This window comes from Solanum tuberosum, unplaced genomic scaffold (genome assembly GCF_000226075.1).
Source record: "Solanum tuberosum cultivar DM 1-3 516 R44 unplaced genomic scaffold, SolTub_3.0 scf00073, whole genome shotgun sequence".
In the NCBI taxonomy this organism is placed as follows: domain Eukaryota; kingdom Viridiplantae; phylum Streptophyta; class Magnoliopsida; order Solanales; family Solanaceae; genus Solanum; species Solanum tuberosum.
In genome coordinates this window covers 1600073-1620431 of record NW_006239002.1, presented here as the reverse complement: position 1 = coordinate 1620431, position 20359 = coordinate 1600073, and the positions used below count along the sequence as shown (strand labels likewise).

Genomic DNA, 20359 nt, shown 5'->3' with positions numbered 1-20359 from the left:
CCTATAAATACACGGCCCATTTAGAGGTCCATGGATAATCTAAGCAGTGGGTGTACCCGGATCCGGCACCACTCTTCCAAACTCCAAGAACCCATCCCCTTAAACCCCTCAATTTCATGTGGAGAAGACCTTATCTTTCATGGCAGTTACACAAACCCAGTTCCCTGCTATGATGGCTCTCAAACTCAATTCTCCAGCCGCCAATGGTTTTCAGGTGACCAACATTACCCTCTTTTATGTTTTTCCATTATTATTAGACTCTATTCTTTAAATTCTTAGCGTGGATTTATGCGTTTCTTGAAATATTTAAGCATGTATGTGATTCTTGATCTAAAGAATTGGGTTTCTTGACAATTACTGGAATTTTTCTTTACTTATGGCACGGAGAAATTTTGTATTGTTTGCGTACACGCTATCCTCCCAGACCCTACTTGTTGTTGTTGATATATTCTCATATCCATGTAGAGCTGGTTGTTGAAACTTGATAGGATCTTCTCTTTGTTCTTCTTTTAGTCATTTGTTCAGGTTCTTGTTGTTTTGAAACCAAGCTACCATTTAATTCTATATTTTACATCCATATGGGAATGCCACTTACTTCATTCCTTTTTTGTTTGACAATTTAATTTGAGAAAGTTTGTAGCCCTTCATTTGGATTACTAGGTTAGTGGTTGGTTGTTGTCTAGTACCCACTACTATTGTTGTTTCTTTTTTCTGTTGTCATTGTTTTGGTTCTTTTCTTGCTTTTGTTGCTCTTACTTTATTGTTATGGTTGTCGTTCTTGTTATTCCTTTTTTTCCTGGTTTGCTTCTTTTCTCCTGTTTACTCAATCTGGATGACAGTCTCCTTCTATCTTGGCAGATTTTACCATCGTTGACTAAGTCTAATATGTGCATTTTGAGCATCAGATCAAACGGGACACGTCCAATTTCAAGACCAAAAATAATCTGCAATATGAACATAGCAGCTGGACGATCAGATGAACCTCACAAATTTAACTTGGAGAACGTAATAGACCAGGCAAGGAAATTGTGGGACAATACTCCTGCACCAGTCAAGAGTTTCCCTTGGAATAGAGCTCTGGACCATTTTGTTCAACTTATTCTTGACATTGTTTTGACAGTTACCAAATACTTGTATGTACCCGTACTTGTAGTTACCTCAATCAGTGAGTTGTCTTACTGTGCACATGAGAGGAAGCTTTATATCACCCTGCTTCCTTTTCTTGCTGGTGTTGCTATTGCTGGCATCTTAAAGTCAGCAGCTTTGGAGTCATCTCCATATCTCAAGGTGATCGTTTTTGCTCTACATTGTTCATGAAATTCCAGTAGAAGACTGTTGATGGTTAAATTCCATGTTGCTGATACAGTTGTGTTTCATGTAAATTGTTGAAGTGTGTGAACATCTCATCTAAAAGCTTGAGTTGTAAGAGAAAGCACACTTTCGTTTTGCTTAATTATGTCTTCTACATAAATAATATATGAAATGTTACCAATTTAAATGCATCTATTAGATCATTTCTCAAACAAAACGAAAAGTGATCTATTAGATTGCCTCTAGAGTTTCACTGCCTAGTTGGTAGAACTTCGAAACTAGATTGAAAAAATGTTCGCAATTATTTTCTACAGTAACAGACTCTTCCATCTCTGTTATTCTGTTTGCCTATCCTTGTTACTTTTTCCCGCTAACTTCAACTTATCCTGGTTTGGCTTTTTGCAATGATGACCACATGTTTGTGCTATATGTCTAGAGTTGTTCTGCTTCTTTGTCCAAGAATAAAACAATATGAACGGATTCTGGTTGTATTCTGACATGTTTCTTGCTCTGTTTACAATGTTAGAATGCAGATGTTCCTTGGCATTTGATTGTCACTGGCCTTTTCTTCACACTGCTAAAGTTGCCGGGACCATATTATCCATATTGGGGTCGAATTTTTATCCCACACCTTGCAAATGGGGCATTGTTCAGAACTTTGTGGTTTGCTTTCCTCTGGTACAGAAGGCCTAGGAAGTCAGTAGAAACGACGCTGCCTGATTCAGTAGTTGCTGATCCTGAACAGAATGGACTGTAACTTTTTGGCGACAAGTATTTGAACTGGTAATAATATTTGTTCTCCTAATATTAGATTCATTTCCATATTGAAACTCGCTGCTATTTGTGCCCTAAAAATGATACAGGCACCTTTCTTTTGGTTATCAATAAAAAATAATACAGGTGCCAATACTTGGCAAAAGGTGTTTTATGAATGAGAAAGGGAGAAAATTTTGCTGGGCGTTTTATTTGTTTAGACATATTTGTCTATTGTAAGGTGCATGTGTGCTCTTTTCATATTTTAAAGGGTCAAAGGGAATCTTGAATGCAATCTTTTGTACTTGGTAGTAGTAAGTCTGCCTGCACTGAATCTCGGTCTCCCGAATAAAAGGTACTCCATTAATGATAATAGATTAATAGTTCTGAGAGTCAAAACTCGTATTCCTTCTGCAGTGCATTAAGCTGATTTTGTGCCCTTTTTTACTTCCTTTCCAGTTAAATGAAAGTCCTCTATGCTAAGGTCTAGATTGTAATGCTTACTCAGACAAGAGGTTTCTCTTGACAGCTCTTGAATACTTTCAGCAACAATTTGAACTTCCAACTTCAAAGGCTGTTTGAAATACATTTAGACTTATATGTAAATGTTATGATGACAAAGTCATCCAATAATGTGTGGTTTCTTAACTATGCTTAAGTATACTTGTAATCCCTTTATAATAGTCTGTGTGATTAAGGTTTCTCTTTGATATTTGACCATTTAAGTAATTGACTTAACCTTTTGATGTGGAATTCTTCAATTATGAATTTCTAAAATGTTGTTAATAGAAACACCAGTTGCCTTTGATATTCAAGCTGTTAAATGTAGTCAGGACAGCAATGCAAGTGATTCTTTGTTTTGGGTATCACTGTGTTGCCATTGGAAGTTTCTTTCATAGTTTAGAAAACAAGATATTTGCAAGCCAGTATTGTTGACTGATGAAATTATTTTTATTAGGGACGAATCGCTACTTTTGGCAAATTTTTCTACAGCAATCAATTGATTGGCTATTGGATCAACCAAGTTCGAAGATATTTGGTTTTCGCTTCAGTGGGGGCTTTGGTTTTTAGTTCTTGTGCAGAAAGTGAAAGCTTCTTTGCAATCAAAAAATAGGTATCGCAGTTAATAATATTCATTGTAAACATTTTTAGATTTATCCCTAATGTACACGTCCTTTCAAAGAAGTGTATCTCTTCTGTATTGCTTTTACTTTGTTCTCACTGTAATTGGATTCCTATGAGTTTTGAGGTTCTCCCTTTGGAAAAAAGACCATCTATTGCCATTGACTTGATGCCCCTGCATGACTGAGGTTTTCTCTCGATTGGGAGGTGACATTTATCATATGCGTCGAGCATGGTAGGACAGTAAAGTGCTCCTTATGAGAAGGAGATGTTCTCAGATTGTAGAGCATACCTGAACTAATAACGAAAATATGTGCAAGTTTGCAGGTGACATTGTGTTGAGTCTCTTACGTCATCTTAGATAGATATATTGGAACCTTGATGGTGAGTATTGAAGTGGAGCATGTGATAAACAGTACACCAGAACAGTAAAAGAAGATTCAATAGATTATTTGAGCGCCCAAGTTTGGTAGAATACAAACAGTCAAACCCTTAGTTGTTAATCTCAGGTTTAAGAATAAGGTTGAAAGATAACACAACAAGATAAACAGAGTACTTAATAAACATTTAAATCATCTCTAGAATAATGTTTGAATTAAATCAGGGTACTTTTATTTGATAAAACTCAAAATTATAGTTAGTTGTTACAGAAGCTAAGAGGGGCATTCCCCTGTACATATATATGAATCACTCAGGGCCTACTCTTTGAACTCTTTGAACCCATACTATTTACTGAGACGTAACTGAACATAAACAACTGTCTTAGACGAAGAGTAAATGCCTAACAATAGAAGACATGTCTTTGATTCCTCCATGATTCCTGGAATGATGCCTTTCTACTGCTGCTGTATCTTCTCCAAACTTGAATTCTGGAAATATGAACCCTTTTTGGCTGAAGAGTGTATCAATCAGGTTCTCCAAAGCCTCAGGGGTCAGTTGAAATCCATCCCAATGTATATAAGAAGCCCTATCAGAACATGTAGCAGCTCCGTCATCTTTACACTTCATCTGCATATCAAAGTTGAACAGACCATCGCCACTGCCACAACATGCCTTCATCAAAGTATTCTTTTTGAACCCCAGAAAGGCGTGGTTCTTTAGAAGGACCATGAACGCTTTGTAGTAATCTGCATATATGATGTGAACATCAGGGTATTTCAAGCGCAGCTCCAGAATTGCTTGCCAAAGGTGATCATTGTGAAGCTTTGTGAACATATTCAGTCCCTTGTGGCATCTGCTTTTGTCAATTGAATCGCCCTCAGGAAACAGAGTCCGATAACCTGGAAAGCAGCCCATGGGTACAATTCCAGAAACCATAACAGTTTTAGCTTCAGCTTCTTTGATGAGTCTTTCAACTGAATTCTTAATGGTCTCCACCACTTCAGGCACGAGATGGGATGCCTCGGAAATAGATTTTCCATGTAGAAAGGCCTGCTTGTAGTCGTTGATGCCTGGTTGATCCATAAAGATGAGTGCCTTCTGAAGAAGCTTGTTTTTTCCAGAGTCATGAAAGTTGAAGCAATGTTTATAAAAGAACCTCATGAATTTGACGATCTGTGATAGGTCATGAGACTGAGGAGGTGGTGGGATGCCATTCTTGAGGAAGAAAAAGGGTTTCATGATGGTTGCTCCAGGGGTCTCAAAATTCAGACCAGACTCGACGAATTCAGTGCCTTCTTGGGTGTAGGGTTGTGGAGAAGGCAAATTGAGGGTCGCAGCAATATGATTAGCGGCTGATGATGACAAAGAAGAATCAGCATCCCCTAAATTGTATATGGAATCAAAGGGACCAAGTAGTACAGCTTCTTTCGCCAGAGAGAAAGAAGAAACAAGAAGAAGACAGGAAGAGAGTAAAAACAAGATCAATAAACAGCGGCTGCTGCATTGGGAAGCCATCAAAGCAGAGAAAGAGAGAGAAATTAAGGAGAACAAAAGAGATTAGGTTTGTAAGGCAAAACTATGAGGAGACGTGAAAAAGATACTGTATTTATAGAAGCTAACATCTTTCCTAAGTTGATTAGGATTAGAATTATATAGTTTTTGGGTAGAAATTTACTGATTTTTATTTTTATAGAAACCAAATTCTCCAATTTTATCCTTTCCATATCTTGTAAAGAAACGGAATTCTCTTTTCCTTTTTTTACAAAAACTAATGAGGAAAATAAAAGGGATATATTATCTTTCTAGTATATTCTTTCAGGGAGAAAAAAAAATTGGGTCTTGAAGGAAGGAAGGAAGTTGAAGAAACAAGGAAATTTTGTTCTTTCTTGCTTGTCTCTTGGTACTCACTAGTCACTACAACATGTTTTGCAATTTCAAAGACTGAAACTATGTAATCGCGATGCATAGTGATTTCAGAGAATCAGTTCTTGCGAGCAAATCTCTTGCAAGAACTGACTCAAAGAAGCATGACATCTGAAAAAAATGATATTGCAGTTACAAGGAACAACACGGTATTAATAATATTCAATAGAGGAGGATGGATGCAATCTGCTTCAAAAGAATATAGTATGTAATAATTCTCAGGTAGGTAGGAATGTTTGTGTTGATTTATCGTAACAATAAATGATATGAACACAACATATTTCTGATAAATCAAACCAGTTCTCAACTATATACCTCCATAATCTCTAGACATAATTGCACATTCCATCATTATAATCTAATCCAAATTTTATTAGTCTTCTGTTTCTTCTCTTTCTCGTGGAACTGCACCAAAGTTCTTAACTAGTAAGTCCACAATAAGTGGTACTAATTCATCACACGGAACGGCTTTCTTGTATACTTCTCCCAAATGTGAATCACTCCCTATTCTGCCTCCTAAGAAAACATCGGCGCCTTCCACAGTCTTCTTGTCCTTATCTCTAGTCAGGCATCCCATGAATCCAATGTCTGCAACTTGAACTTGTGCACACGTATTCGGGCAACCTGTCCAGTGCATCCTTACTGGCCTCGTTAGAGATACTTGCCTTTGAACCTCTTCGGTGATCTTCAGGGAACGAGCTTTTGTCTCAATTATGGCTTGTCCACAAAACTGGTTACCAGTACAAGCCACTAAACCTTTCATGAGAATAGGTGGATCAGGTGAAAACTTGCTCAAAATAGGCTCTTTTAGCAGTGCCTCGATCTTTGAGTTCTCAATGTTGGGAATAATAATGTTCTGTTCCACAGTCAGCCGTAGCTCTCCTGAGCCATACTCATCAGCCAAACGAGCTAGATCATTCATGTCATCTGCTTGGACACGACCCACTGGAATGTGAAGACCAATAAAACTATAGCCTTCCTGTTTTTGTGGATGTACACCAAGATAATCTCTTCTTTCCCATTGTTTCTGAACCAAGTCTTCCGGAGATGCTCTCTCTAGCTCTTGCTGAGGCATTCTCTTTTCGACCTCTGCCCTGAATCCTTCTACACCCTGCATTAGTTGAAATTGGAGCAAGTTAGACCATCTAACGAAAATTCTGATCTCAAATCAATCCATCAGTTTTCACCATTACATGAAGTAGGACTTGCTATAGAACATTATCAAATCAAACTTAGAAAACTTTGTTGAGGCCATTTGTTAAAACTTGAGACAAAACAAGCATGACAACAGTGAATGTACCGATGTATCACTCACCAGTTCATCGATTAACCACATCATTCTACATTTCTGCCTGTTCCCTCTGAAACCAAGATCTCTAAAAGCTTCCAGTATTGCTTTGCAAACCGGAACAACATCATCAGCTGGAACCCATGCATCAAGAGGAATTGCCTCATCACATCGTTTGGCACTGAAGAACCCTCCCACAAGCAGGTTGAATCCGAATCGTCCATCTTTTATGGCAGGCATGTATGCAAGATCATTGATATGAGGGTGCTCATAAAGATCATGAGAGCCTACTACACACGGATTCCACTTCCTTGGCCTACAATAAAATCAAAACATTGCAAAATTCTTGTTAATGAAACCACTTTAATTTTCTCACACAAGAGAACCAACAAAATGATTATAGCACGAATCAACGACATATATACTGTATGGAAGACTTACAAGTTAGAAACTGCCGGATTGCCTCGTGAATTACCAGTGATAAATTGGGAGAGCAAATTAGTGTAAGGTCTTGTGTCAACTATTTCTTCAGGATCAATTCCAGCCAGAGGATTTCCAACTGGATTCCTGACATTATCCATGCCACTCTGCAAACTAGTCAAGCCAACTTCTTCAAGTCCCTTCAGAATCTCAGGCACATCAGGTAGCACAACTCCACGAATCTGCCAATTTTGCCTTGTCGTAATATCAGCACATCCTTCCTCCCCGTATTTCCTTATCACACTTGCCAAATATCGAGTTTGAGCACTCGTTGTTACTCCATTTGGAAGTTTCAACCTCATCATGAATCTCCCATCTGGTCACACAAATTTGGTAATGAAAATCAGTGTTTTAAAAAGGCGTTTTATGCAGTACAGGGTTAGGCGGATGAGATGTATGTGATAGAGGCGGGTGCACCATACAAATGATGGATTCAACCGAATGCATCAGTTTTGACACGGAATATAGATATACATGTGAAAACCAATACTCACCTGTGGTACAGTTCAGATTTCGAGAGTAAAACTTCTTTATGAATTTGGATATCAAATCTAATCACAAATTAATATTTAAAAATACTTATAAAAAAATGAAAAAATGGAATCCTTTAGTGTCATTGCCATAACATATAGTGTCATTGCCATAAACAAACTGAATCTATAAATTAAGTTTAAATTCTGAATCGGCTTTTGATAGTTGAGTTAGTTATTATTACATATGGTGTGGAGTTGAGGTTGAGTACTTACATTGATTCTTTCTCCTATGGAAGAGGCCAAGCCACTTAAGCCTAACATCGATGTCATCCTTAGTAAGCTTAGATTTATCTATCTCTTCAATTGGAATCTTAGCTAACTCTTCAATACCATTTTCCATGAACAACTTCATAGGTTCCTTCTCAATCTTCACCTTCTCTTGAGGATTAATACCTTGCCTAAACTGCTCTTTTAGTATCCAATATCCATCTTTTTCCTCAACTCTTGGTTCTAGTCTCTCAGCAGCAACCTCTGGAGTCCCCACCGCAGCCACTGTCTGCGGCGGAGTTGCATTGAGCTTGACAATACTACTCTTGGAAAATCTAGTTGGATTTGGCAATGAAGGTGCCAAAAATTTGATAGAAAAAGATGCCATTTTGGAAGTTGCAAAAAAGATGTCAGACCATTTTGTAGAGCTGTGGGAGTCAATGAATGTGTGGCAAAACGTTTTAGTGGACTCTTGATTGTTGCAAAGGGTCGTTAATGTCAAAATAAAGTTTGGACAAGAATGTCCCTTTTACCGTTAAACTTTTCAAACATTGTAGCAAGTTGGTGTCAGGTGACCATAAAAAGGGATTGGATGCGGTGAAGTGAAATCTATAAATAATGTGTTATCGCAATGACTGAATTAATTAAGAATATTAGAGTATAAACAACATAAAATAGTTTGGTTATTTAATAAACAATTTGGATATGGGTGAAATATAATGAAATAGTCATTTTTTAGGTTTCTTAGAAATGATATAATTAAGAGAGTGATTATGAAAAAGGTTTTGGGAATTATAAAAGGAAATTTCGAGTTCGTATTAGTTATTAGTGGCATAGGATTTGAAGCTAGAACCTTAAGGTGAATCTTGAATTCTAAATCAATGAAGCAACCTCTAATCTTGTATTCAAGAGATTCAAAATTTGTATATATCCATTAATTATTTTTTTAAAATATCATATATATTAAACTTTTGTCGAGTAATTTCAAATGAACACCCTTTCGCTCTCTCCTAGATTCGCCCTTGCTAGTCATGAGTTGAGAATTGAAATTGAACTATATGACAACAAAATATATCTTCTAGAATTTCTCTACTATTAATCAAGATTTCGAAGTTTACCCCTCTTAATATAGGTTTATTGGGAGCGAAATTAGATTAGTTAGACCAGTGGAGTTGGATAGCTAATAGTTTAGGCCTCGTAAGAAAAAGTTGTGGCAAGTGAAGCATATTTGGTGGGTGATTTAGTAAATTTAAGGGTACCCTTTTGGGAGTATGAATGGGTAAGAGAGGCGTGTGGCTATTGGTGATGATAAGAAATTAACTGGTTGGCCTCAGTTTTTCTACTTGACGGGAGCCCACTCTTCCTTGTCCTCGCATTCTTGGAATTCTACATCATAAGCAATAATTCAACTATTTATTCTTTCTCCATTTCGAAAATTGAAAACTAAATACAGACATGTGTTATGATCACTAAAGAAGAATTTTATTTTTCTTATAAAAAAACAAAAATAAAGAAACCTTGTTAAAACTTTTCTGAATATTATGGAGAATAAGTTGAATTCGGCTATATGAATTCTCATTTCGTCATCTAAACTGATCATATATATCATCATCATAATAAATAGAACAAAGGTGAAAATATGTTAAAATATTTATATATAATAAAAATAATTTCCGTCTTTTTTTTTTTTTTAGATTTTCTTCAAATTCGTAAATGTAATATCCTTGAAAAAATTAAAGTGAAATTAAACTATTCCACCGTGAATGGTGATCACTAACCTTACGGGCAATATTATGGCATAATAAGTCTACAAATATACGTACCATTAATTTCAGGGACAAGAAAGGGCAAATTAGCAAAGAACGTAATATAAGGAACGGGTACATCAGAATCTAGTAACTTAGACCCAAACTCTGTATATATATATATTAAAAAATCAACTAAAAATGTACATATGAAAACTGTGAACCAATTGCACAAATAGGTTCTGTGAAACAAGGGGTTGCCATAACTCATAAATTGCAATTTTAGATCCGCCTTTGGAAAAAGGGGAAGAAAAATGAAGACTCTGAAAACTGAATATCATACCTATAATCAAAGACTCAACCAAGTGTCACGGTATTATATGCCTTGGTGGGTTATTTACCTACTTGAGACAGTAGGTGGCATGCAACTGCTACTCATCAAAGGATGTAAGGTAACCCCGCAACATGTTACAGCATTCTCAGTTAATATTATCATCTTGCACCTTCCTGAAGTCATCAACCAACTAAAAAGAGGGGAATCGTTTTCCGACCTATAACAGAGTTCGAGAAAATTGCAAAATTTCCAGATATATACACAGCCAGAATACATAGCTGATCCAGGTTCATAATTATACAGCAAAGTTCTACAGTATTTATCTCATATGCTAACGAGTCTCTGGCAGAATAGATACGTTATGTACATGTGTGGGAAGACAGAAACGTCAGATTCCCAGAAGCAAGTAAAAGTGCCTTATGTACATGTTACTGAACAATATATAAAATCACCACTTGCTAAAGGCTTCCAAATAGTTTCTTATCATCACATCACCTGAAGCAACCGAAGAGTGGCTCAAACGCTTCCCAGACCAATCAAATGGTACATGCTGCTTTCCATATATTAACAGCTCTCATACACACCACATCATGTCTGCCCATCCCATTAAGATAGAAGATGTGTTCCTCATTTAACCTGTACACTTTGTTCTAGTAGCCAGCCAAATCAGATCATTAGTCAGTTTCACCTTGAAAAGTGACCTCCAATATTTCATCATAAACTTCTTAAATCATGGAGGTAAAATTATGATATTAACCATACAGTGCATCTCAAAGAAATGTGAAAAGCTGAAGTGAGTTCCACAAGAAATGGCCTCATAACCGTGAACGGCAGAAGTTTTTGATAGCATTTAGTGGTGAATGCTTACGCACTGAGGAAAATGGTTGGCCTTTTAAGGAAGAAGTATACTTAACATCCCAACCTTCAACATTCTTAGGAACACAAGCATCAAAAAGGATTTGGCCAAGGACAGTGTGTGCACTTAAACTGGGATTTGGCCAAATAGGCAGATCTTTTCTTTCTTCGGAGGAAGAGCCAGAATCACTAACATTTTGACGGTCAGATGAACTTGGCAAGAAAAAATGATCATTTGGTCCCCCTGCAACTCTTCTAAAACTTCCATTCGAGTCAGCTGCTGCATTTTGGAGGTCACAAATCATGTGAGATATCTCATCATGCATATCATCCAAGCCATTTCTCTCTCCTAGTTTCTTAATTCTGCTAGTGAAAACTGAAGTTGCCTGAGCAAGTAGTTGATCAATAGCAATGCTGTACTGGATGGGATCACTCTTGTACATACCTGCAAGATAACGATAAATGTTTGATGCACACGTTCAAAAACATGGAACTCAGAGAAAATTGGAACCAACAGTATATGCGCAGAGTAACCGGAGAAAACCAAAAGGGATACAAGCGCTAGATACAGAAAACAATGTGTCCGAAGAACAAAAATGCTGAAACACCGTAATGATATGACAAGAAAACAATACAGCAAGAGACTACTGTAGTATCAACTGACCTACGTGACAGGAACTCTTCCACATTATCATTTTGATATCTGCCCCCATGTCTTGCAAGCTGTGAGCAAATTTAGATACAGATTGATATGGTGCAATATCATCATTTTCTGAGCACAAAATGAGAAAAGGGGCCCCAAAACTCTGCAGGGGAACAGGATAAATCAACTAGGAGGGATAACATATTAGGAATTTCAAAATGACTTCCGGCTAGTTGAAACTTACAACTGAGGAGTAAAGAGTTCGCCAATACTCAGAACGCTGGGATCCAAACCTAGTTATGAATAGGGCATCTAATCCAGAAGTAAAACCTTTCGCAACCAGAGACAGTAGCTTTGTGGAGCCGGGGAACTTTAGAATTGTGGGAGGCACAGAAAATTGTGCTCCAAAGTCTGCAGTGAAATCAACAGGACAAGAATCATAAATTTGACCTGAGATGCAGTTAATGACCAATTGGCTGTCCTCCTGCAAAAGAGTGAAAGATTCAACAAATAGTTAATGCTATCAATAATTTATCACAGGGGAAAATATGGATCTCTGAATACATAGCAATATATGTATTCCAACCTCACAGCAGATTCAAAGAATTGCGTACCAGATTAACTTGAGCTTCAGATCTCCCTTTAACAATCTGCATCAAGCGGAAAGTATTAAACGCATTGCTCTCCAATAACCAAAGACCAAGGACTTTACCCTTAGGTCAACATGATTTGCTGGTCAAACCCACAAGACACCTCGACGAGGCAGCATAGGGGATGCAAACACACAAAAAAAAGGATGCATTCAACCAGAAGTGAAACAGTGTACATCAAAAAGTCTTGTGAGTGATTGTCGAAGTCACTATACCTGAAAAAACTTATACATGCAGGCCTTAGAACCACCAGAAAGAGCTGCCACAACAACTGGACAAGGCCGACATCTTAGCTTCTAGATATTTAAAGATAAGAATATTAGGACATGAAAATGGGAAATTTGGGCCAACAAATTACTAATCAACTGCATGTTATGACTATATCATCATAATCCCATCATCGTTCACAAATTAGGTTTCACAGATTCTGTCTCATACAGTCAACAAAACCCTATAGGACAAAGTATACCAACATTAGCAAAAGCAAAGGTAAACAGCTGACCTCGACAAGCTCTCTCAGAAGAGAATATGCCAGTGATGTAGCCTTCTCAGGTATGTATCTGCATAGATTATTCACTGCTCAAACTTTTGAACTACCAACCAAAAAAAGGAACAAATAATATTCATTGGTGTACACTGTTAATGATGCAACATTAAAACGAGACAAATCCAGATCATGATATATTTGCAATACAGGAAACCAGAAAAGAAATCAATATATGATCAAAATCAGCTTGATGCCAATGGCTATATAAGCATCAAGAACAGAGATGCATTACACTCAAATTTCCGCCTTCTTGATGCTTCAATTGTTGAAAATTTCCATCACTACCAAATACACAGTGCCTCATACTAGTAGGTTTAAATCATACTGCTGCCACACGAGAATCACATAACATCTCCACCATGCCCCATCTCCTGACCCAAGGTTTCTCTATTGTCTCCTTCAATCACATAAAAAATAAAGATAATCCTTAGCCTAAACTGGCATTCCTGAATCAATCTTCAGCAGTCCAACACCAAGTGCATCTCAACTTTCGAAGTTCCAAACCAACAATAGTCTTGGGGGAAGTTAGAATGGCAAGACACAATATACTTGCTTCCTAAAGAACCACAGATTTCATCTGAAGAAAGTTGCAAAAGATTAATCTGCTCATGTACATCATCGAACTCTCTATTTCCTATCCTCGGAAAGGTTTAATGTGATTGTCATGCCACTAAACTTTACCAACAACAGGGATTGCCGATGTTCATTAAAACTCCAGCATGCTCCCTTGCACAGCCACAGTTGTAAAACTCAAATCTAAATTAAGCTACTTAATACTCTAAAGGAAAGACTAGTAGTCAAATACAAAATGCGCCTAATGTTCCCTGTATCAGGAAGATAACTAATTTATGTGAACTCACTAAACAATCAGATCTTAAACACCTTACCACTGTATGAATACAGACTCAATTTTCAATAACTAAATATGAGCCCTTAAACCAATTTAATCTAACACAAAATATAACCACTAACACCAATTTCAATACTAAAATACGACAACTTAAGCACATAGTCCATACTAATAGGCTTGCGTTAAGCTAGTTCTAGTCATTAGATATTCTCCTAATATAGCTTGAGTTTTCCAAGCAAAAACACAAAATAAATGGAATGATAAAACCACAGATGGGTCAAAATATGCACAATCACACTCGTAATTCGAAAAAAGAGTTCAATTGAGCTTACAGGGTAGCGAAATCGGCAAGGCAGACAAGAGAGCTCCAACCAAGAGAAGCATAAAGATCAACACAGCTCTTCAATTCAGTTTCCTGAATTGAAACCCAAGCGAAGATTATCACAATTCCTTTGACCTTTTCATCGGAATTCCTCTCCCAGTAAAATCTTCCACCGTCGATTGACATGGCCGATACAACAAAAACTCCGATAACAAAAGCAAGAGGAGGAAGGTGAATCGGAGAGTAGAGAGAGATGAAGGTAGAATGTGGGTGGTGTAGTTGGTGCAATATCGCACATGTGCCACCTCAGATTGTCAGCACGCGTTTAGGATGATTATCCTCCGATTTTTACACTACTAGAAAAAGCCTATAACGCCGTCGTATTGGAATAAACTTGTGATAATTAAGTGTATCATATGATGACGTGGAAATTACGCTAATCAGTATATACTAGGATTTGGATATGATTCAGTATTATACTTCCCTAAATGCGGCTGAATGAACGAAGGGTCAAAAGATAATCACTTTATTTAGTCTTATAATTAAGAATTAAGAAAAATACATAACAAGGTATCAAATTAAGTATATTCTCTGTGTGAGAACAAGTTGCTATCAAATTAAAGTTATATTAATCCATGTGTATCTCCAATATCCAATTTGATCTGTCAAACTCGTTCCTTAATAATTTTGTAATGTCAATTTTAATTTCCTACATCTTCCCTCCCTTTTTCGTTATTATCCGGTACGTGGAAATGTGATATTTTTACTTATCTTTCTATGTCAATTTTGGGTGATGTTGTTTAATTAGACATGAAATTCAAGGGAAAAAATAATTTATCGATGATAATGGATGAATTAACGTGTCACATTTAAAGGTAATTGTTATAGTGTATGTTATTTGCAAATTATATAGTATTGATTGATGTCGAGATATGTGGTGGAACGATAGGTTGGAGGTTTCACTTTCACATGGCATATGGAAAAGTGAAAATGGATACAAAAGTCATCCGAGCGAGAGGAAGTTTCAAATATTTTGGATTTGTAATCCAAGAAAATGGAAAGATGGACGATAATATTACTCATCATATTTTAGTGGGGTTAATGGAATGGTGCCTCACATTGATTTTTTATGTGACAAAAATGTGTCAACAAAACTTAAAAGTAAGTTTTATAAAGTTATTGTTAGACCAACTATTTTGATTGGATGAAGTGTTGACTGGTCAAAAACTCGTAATTCAAAAGAATGTTGAGATGGATATGTGGGCATATTATGAAGGATATGATTGAAACGAATATTCAAGATTAGGTGGGAGGCCTTCGTGATGGACAAGATGAGGTAAGCGAGATTGATGTGATTCATGTATGTCAATGGAAAAAAAAGGATACTCAGTGAGGAGTTATGAGAAGTTGAATATGGTGGGCATGAAAAGAGGTAGAAGTAGGCCGTAAAAGTATTGGAAAAAATGTGATTAGACAAGACATGATACAAATACACTTTACCGAGGACATGACCCTAGATAGGAGAATTGTTGATGATTAAAGTAGAATATTAATCAGTAGATAGTCATGCGTTGTCTAATTTTTGTAGTGTTATAATTTCCCTCCTGCATATCATATTTTTTTATTTATTACTTCATATTGTTTTCATACTTGTTTTTTTATAAGTTTTTACTTAAGCCTAGTTTTATCGAAAATAGCATATCTATCTTCACAAAATAAAAGTAAAATTGGAATACACTTTTTACTAGACCTGACCTATGGGATACATGCATTGTGTATGTTGTTGTAATTACAATTTCTTAAACATTCTCTAATACTTTACTGATATGAAATTTCTAATTGTACAAAATCTTAGAAGATTTATGTTTTAATGGTATATAAAAAAAAATGTTGAGGTGGAGATTATTATGGGATGGGGAGAGTGACACATTATTGGACTAGAAAAAATAAACCACCATTGTAGTGTGTTAGTCTATTTGTAGGGAGGAGTGTGGGCGCAGGGTTACTGCCACTACCCTCAGCCGAAAAGTAAATAAAATATGTAATTTATTTACTGCTCACTCCACTAATATACATGGTCCCCAACCCCTATACTTTTGTCTCCTACTCTCCACTCTCCACCAGCACTGAAATCCATTTTTATGATCATATATATTCATACTACTTACTAAAGTGAGAAATTCGAAACTAAACTGTTTAACCAACCTTCTTCTTCTTCTCATTTGATTGATCCAATACATTATTATATTAACAACATTCCCTCTCTATTTTGAATGCATCAGATCCAAAGCACATGGAAGTCAGCTCACCCCCACTCCTCCACGGCACGTGCACACCTCCCCCTATACTTATATACTAGTAATTCAAATTTATCCAACTCTAATTACCAAATAGTAAATAGTTTCAAGAATATTGGTTCATGTATTTTGTTATACTCACTTATTAAAAGGTACACTTCACATGTGATTGGTGGATTTTTCTTGCTTAACACAAGGGTCCCATGGAAAGGTACATACATTTGCTTTCTGTACTTCTCTTCTTTTTTTCCTTTTATGGGGTTTCTTTTGAAAAAGAATAAAGTATCAAAGAAAAACTTTATGCCAACAATCACACAGATCAGCAAGCCCAACAGTACCCAATTAGTTCTATAAACTAGCTTCCGTCTTTCTCTATTCTTGGAAAAATTTGACTACCTTTCTCTGTTTTGTTTTGTACCTTGGCAGTTTCTATCTCCCAATAAAACGTTCAATAATATCAATAGTTGACTATGTCCTTTTTAACCGTCTTTTCCAACTACTATATTTCTAGAGTAAAACAAAGCTAAATACTTGGAGATGTATTCAAGATTAGAAGACAAAAGAAATTAACTAGATCCCCACTTCACCAACTAGCAAATTAAGCAATCCAGACATATTCATATTTTTGTGGCCGGTGGGCAAATATCATTTACTTCTTTCCTTCAAAATAGTATGCCCATCTCTTCAGAAAAACTAAATGACAAAAATCTTTAAATGGATCGATCCTCTCAAGTCCTATCACCTGCCCGACGAAATAGTCATATGCATGCCCACATTTCCATGAAAGACGCGCTCTTCCTTCTCCAACCAAAAAAAGTAAAAAAGACAATTCAATTGGCACTTCCAACCACAGAAAAAAAAAAAAACACAGGCATTCAACATTTACACAAATTCATTATCCTTTTCCCTTAAAAAAAAAGCCGAAAATACGCCCAAATAAAACAAACAAAGTGGACACACAACACAACAATGCTAGTAATTTTTAGTTTGTATATTCAAATTGAAATTCCAGATCGGTCACCATGTTTTCATGCCCAACACAGATAGATAATCACTGGCTCGCACAGTCAGTCTCAGTGTACTTTTTACCATCCAAAAACAGAACCAAACAGCACACATTTTTTAATGCAGATAGTTCCTACTCATGAGGAAGGTTGCAAAATTGCAGAAACAAGGTTCAGTTATGGCACTACTAAAACCAACAAGGCTTCACATAAATAGCTTCTTTACACAAATATGGAAAGACGAATGGCTGTACACCCATAAAGCTAAACTAAGCTGAAACAGTAAATAGTAAATGCTGATCTAAAACTAGAAATGGAAAGAAATTTAAAAGGATCAGAGTATTGGATTCCACTGTGTAAACCCCCTTCAGCAATTGTACTCTCATCTCTATTTTTCTTCATGATTTATTCTTCAAGGCTTCAAACTAACCCACTGGTAACGTCCCTCTAATGGTGCATCCTTCACGATATCGTAATTGTACCTGCAAACACCATTACAAGGAAATCATTACTAGCATATCCTCTTTTTTTCACCTTTTTGGGGTCACACTAAAATGAGCCTGTGTGGTGTATGTTTTCTTATCATGCGCACCCGAAGCTTTTAGCACTTACTTTTCTGCAAATCTTTTTTGTTCGCACTTTTCCGCTGCTGAAAAGAATTCTTCGATCTCCGCTTCTGGTGGAACCTTCGACGCAGACGGCTGTTTCCTGAGAGCACTGGCAGACGAAGATGATTTTTTGGTTGTCGTGGATGATGACTCCATATCTTCCGAGTCTCCGCAATGCTCACTAGGTGGATTCGGCAGATCAATTGGCTTGAAATTTTCACTGCTCCAAAAAGAAAATTGAGAAATCAACTACAACAAAATTAGATAAACAGAAACATACGTAAAAACAACAATTATATAGAAGATGAAATGAACTCAAGTAATGGAGAAGATTTTTGGAGTTACGGTTTCCAGTTGAAGAATGAATAGACACTCACAGCCAAAGAGGAATTTATCACTTCAAATTCTGAAAGAAGAAGAAACGTATAACAACGTATTGTTTACCTGAAACCGCCGTTAAAAGAAGCCGAATTGTACGTTCCGAATTCCTCGGCCTGCCACAATTCAAAATTTAAAACCGAATATCTTTTGAATTTATTCAAGCAGTTATGGCATATAAGAAAACGATTATTTAAATAAACAATAAATTTGGAGTAAATGCATTCCGCATTTAACCTTACCTTCAGATCTAACGATTTCAAAATACTCTTCATTGTAACTTCACCAGACTCATAACAACTCGAACACTGCGAAATCGTCGGAATATGAACAGACGTTACAGATGTAGCCGGCGAAGCTGAATTCTCACTAAAATCAACGTCTGTAACAGAACCAAATTTTCTTCTCTTAGTTGAAGAGCTCATAGAACAATTACTCATAACCTCCTCCTCCACATTATTATCTCTTATTCTCAAACCTCCATTTCCAATCTCCGTCACCTTCATTCCACCTCTGATATTCTCACATTTCTTAAGAAACTCTCCCATGGTAGCTTTCATGTATTTACATCACAATGAATAAATATGAGTATATAAAAATATGAATTTACCTTAGAATGAAAAAGTAACAGTCTCTTTCCGTCTCTCTCAAGTAGCAGTGACAGCTGAAATTAGTTAGAAAGCAGAGTAGGGGTAAATTAGGAAATTCAAAAGTAGATAGATTTAATCAACGGTGGAGATTAAATTAGGCGGTTACGGGAAGAGAAACATGTGGTCCTAGCTCCGTTAACGGTGACAGCAGAAGCACATGGCAATGCCGTTAAGAAGATCTGGCCGTTTCGTAGAAGAATGATTACCGAAGGATTGTCGAATCAGAGAGTGACACGTAAGAGAGTAAATTGACCGGGTGATACCGGTCGAAGTAACCGGGAGTAAACCGAGTCGGGTTAGAAAGTTGGTTACAATTAGGCAGAACCGAACGGTACAAAAAATTCATGCAAATTGTTTCCAAAATGCCTTTCTGGTAAAAAGCAAACAGTGCTTTTTTCATCAATTATATTTTTTTAGTTTTTAAAAGAAAAATTAGTTTTCCTTCTTTTCAACTTTACTTGTTTTTGTGAGTCTCAAAGTACTATTTCAAGTACTTAGTTATGTTTGATGGAGTTATTCTTTCATCTTTTAATGTGATGCTATCAGAATTTCGAGAGTTAAACAATTTATTTTGACTATGAATACGAATATGAACTCTTTAATTTTTTAGAAATAAAATTTGTAAACTAAAAAATATTGTACATCATAATAATTTACAATTCAAAATAAATTATTGTCAAAAACAGACTTGTTTAAATTTCAAAGCTGAAAGTTATCACAGAAATTAAGGAGGGAGCATAAGATACTTATTAAATTAGCCATTTAGACAATTTAGGAACCTATGTTCATTAAAAGCATATTCAATGTAATTTTATAAGTGAAATTAAAAAGAATAAAATGTAAGCACATTCTTATTTTACCTTCGGCTCAAATATGTAATTATAGTATTAAAATAATTATTGGAGGCTACGATAATATACTATTTATTTTATGTTTAGTTGTTTGGTCCAAATAATAGAATACATGCATGCTATCACAATTTTCAAGAGGGAGAATTAATTTGGAAGTTGATGACACACAAAATTCAAACTCTCTAAAAGATGGGCTAAGTTCCAAAATTGTTCCTTCTGGAAATCTTGTGCTAATGTATAACAGAAGAAACTTCTATATCATTTTAAAAAAATATATAATAATATAAATGTCAATATGTCATAGTCTAAGAATTAAATAAAAGAATACAAGGAGTGTCGATAAATGACATTTTCTAATAATGGAATACTTTAGAATACTTTAATTTTGGAATCCTCCTGTACCACTTCTTATATTTTCTTATATACATATATATGTAAAATTGGGAGAAAAAGTTATTCAAACAATAATATATCCAAACAAAACATTTTAATATAACGACAAAAAACAATTATTAGCTTTAAATACTGGAGAGTTATTGGATGATTCATACATACTTGCAAGACTCGAAATTTTTTCATTTATTCATTCCTAAGCCAAGGTCCTATAATAAGTTTTGGGCCATCTTA

At 36.0% G+C, this 20359-nt stretch overlaps 5 protein-coding genes across 6 annotated transcripts; 1 reads left to right on the top strand and 4 right to left on the bottom strand.

Annotated features, from left to right (window-relative positions):
* The first annotated feature begins 52 nt into the window (after positions 1-52).
* LOC102582508 (uncharacterized) lies at positions 53-3308 on the top strand. Of its 2 annotated transcripts, none has more exons than XM_006346407.2 (4): positions 53-214; positions 859-1287; positions 1838-2094; positions 3023-3308. In XM_006346407.2, exons 1-3 carry the CDS (start codon positions 140-142, stop codon positions 2066-2068), a joined length of 735 nt encoding a protein of 244 aa, XP_006346469.1. In that variant the 5' UTR covers positions 53-139; the 3' UTR covers positions 2069-2094; positions 3023-3308. The 2 variants fall into 2 exon arrangements, with proteins under 2 accessions (XP_006346469.1, XP_006346470.1); XM_006346408.2 differs by having other exon boundaries at positions 130-214; positions 906-1287.
* Positions 3309-3446: 138 nt separating this feature from the next.
* Positions 3447-5250, bottom strand: LOC102582183 (GDSL esterase/lipase At5g03980-like). The gene has a single exon (XM_006346406.2). The coding sequence runs from the start codon at positions 5080-5082 to the stop codon at positions 3949-3951; it is 1134 nt and encodes a 377-aa protein (XP_006346468.1). The 5' UTR covers positions 5083-5250; the 3' UTR covers positions 3447-3948.
* A 613-nt stretch (positions 5251-5863) lies between these two features.
* NIR (ferredoxin--nitrite reductase, chloroplastic) lies at positions 5864-8386 on the bottom strand. The gene is given in 4 exon segments (NM_001288094.1): positions 5864-6601; positions 6806-7094; positions 7220-7574; positions 8005-8386. Coding segments are annotated over 4 exon segments (1764 nt in total).
* Positions 8387-10305: 1919 nt separating this feature from the next.
* Positions 10306-14319, bottom strand: LOC102581518 (uncharacterized). Its single transcript, XM_006346404.2, has 7 exons — positions 13955-14319; positions 12728-12785; positions 12441-12521; positions 12190-12225; positions 11820-12059; positions 11597-11738; positions 10306-11377 (listed from the first exon to the last, which is right to left on the bottom strand). The coding sequence occupies exons 1-7, from the start codon at positions 14128-14130 to the stop codon at positions 10893-10895; spliced, it is 1218 nt and encodes a 405-aa protein (XP_006346466.1). The 5' UTR covers positions 14131-14319; the 3' UTR covers positions 10306-10892.
* Positions 14320-17132: 2813 nt separating this feature from the next.
* On the bottom strand, positions 17133-18817 carry LOC102581183 (cyclin-dependent kinase inhibitor 7). Its single transcript, XM_006346403.2, has 4 exons — positions 18474-18817; positions 18298-18347; positions 17858-18073; positions 17133-17727 (listed from the first exon to the last, which is right to left on the bottom strand). The coding sequence occupies exons 1-4, from the start codon at positions 18789-18791 to the stop codon at positions 17658-17660; spliced, it is 654 nt and encodes a 217-aa protein (XP_006346465.2). The 5' UTR covers positions 18792-18817; the 3' UTR covers positions 17133-17657.
* Between the last annotated feature and the right edge of the window lie 1542 nt (positions 18818-20359).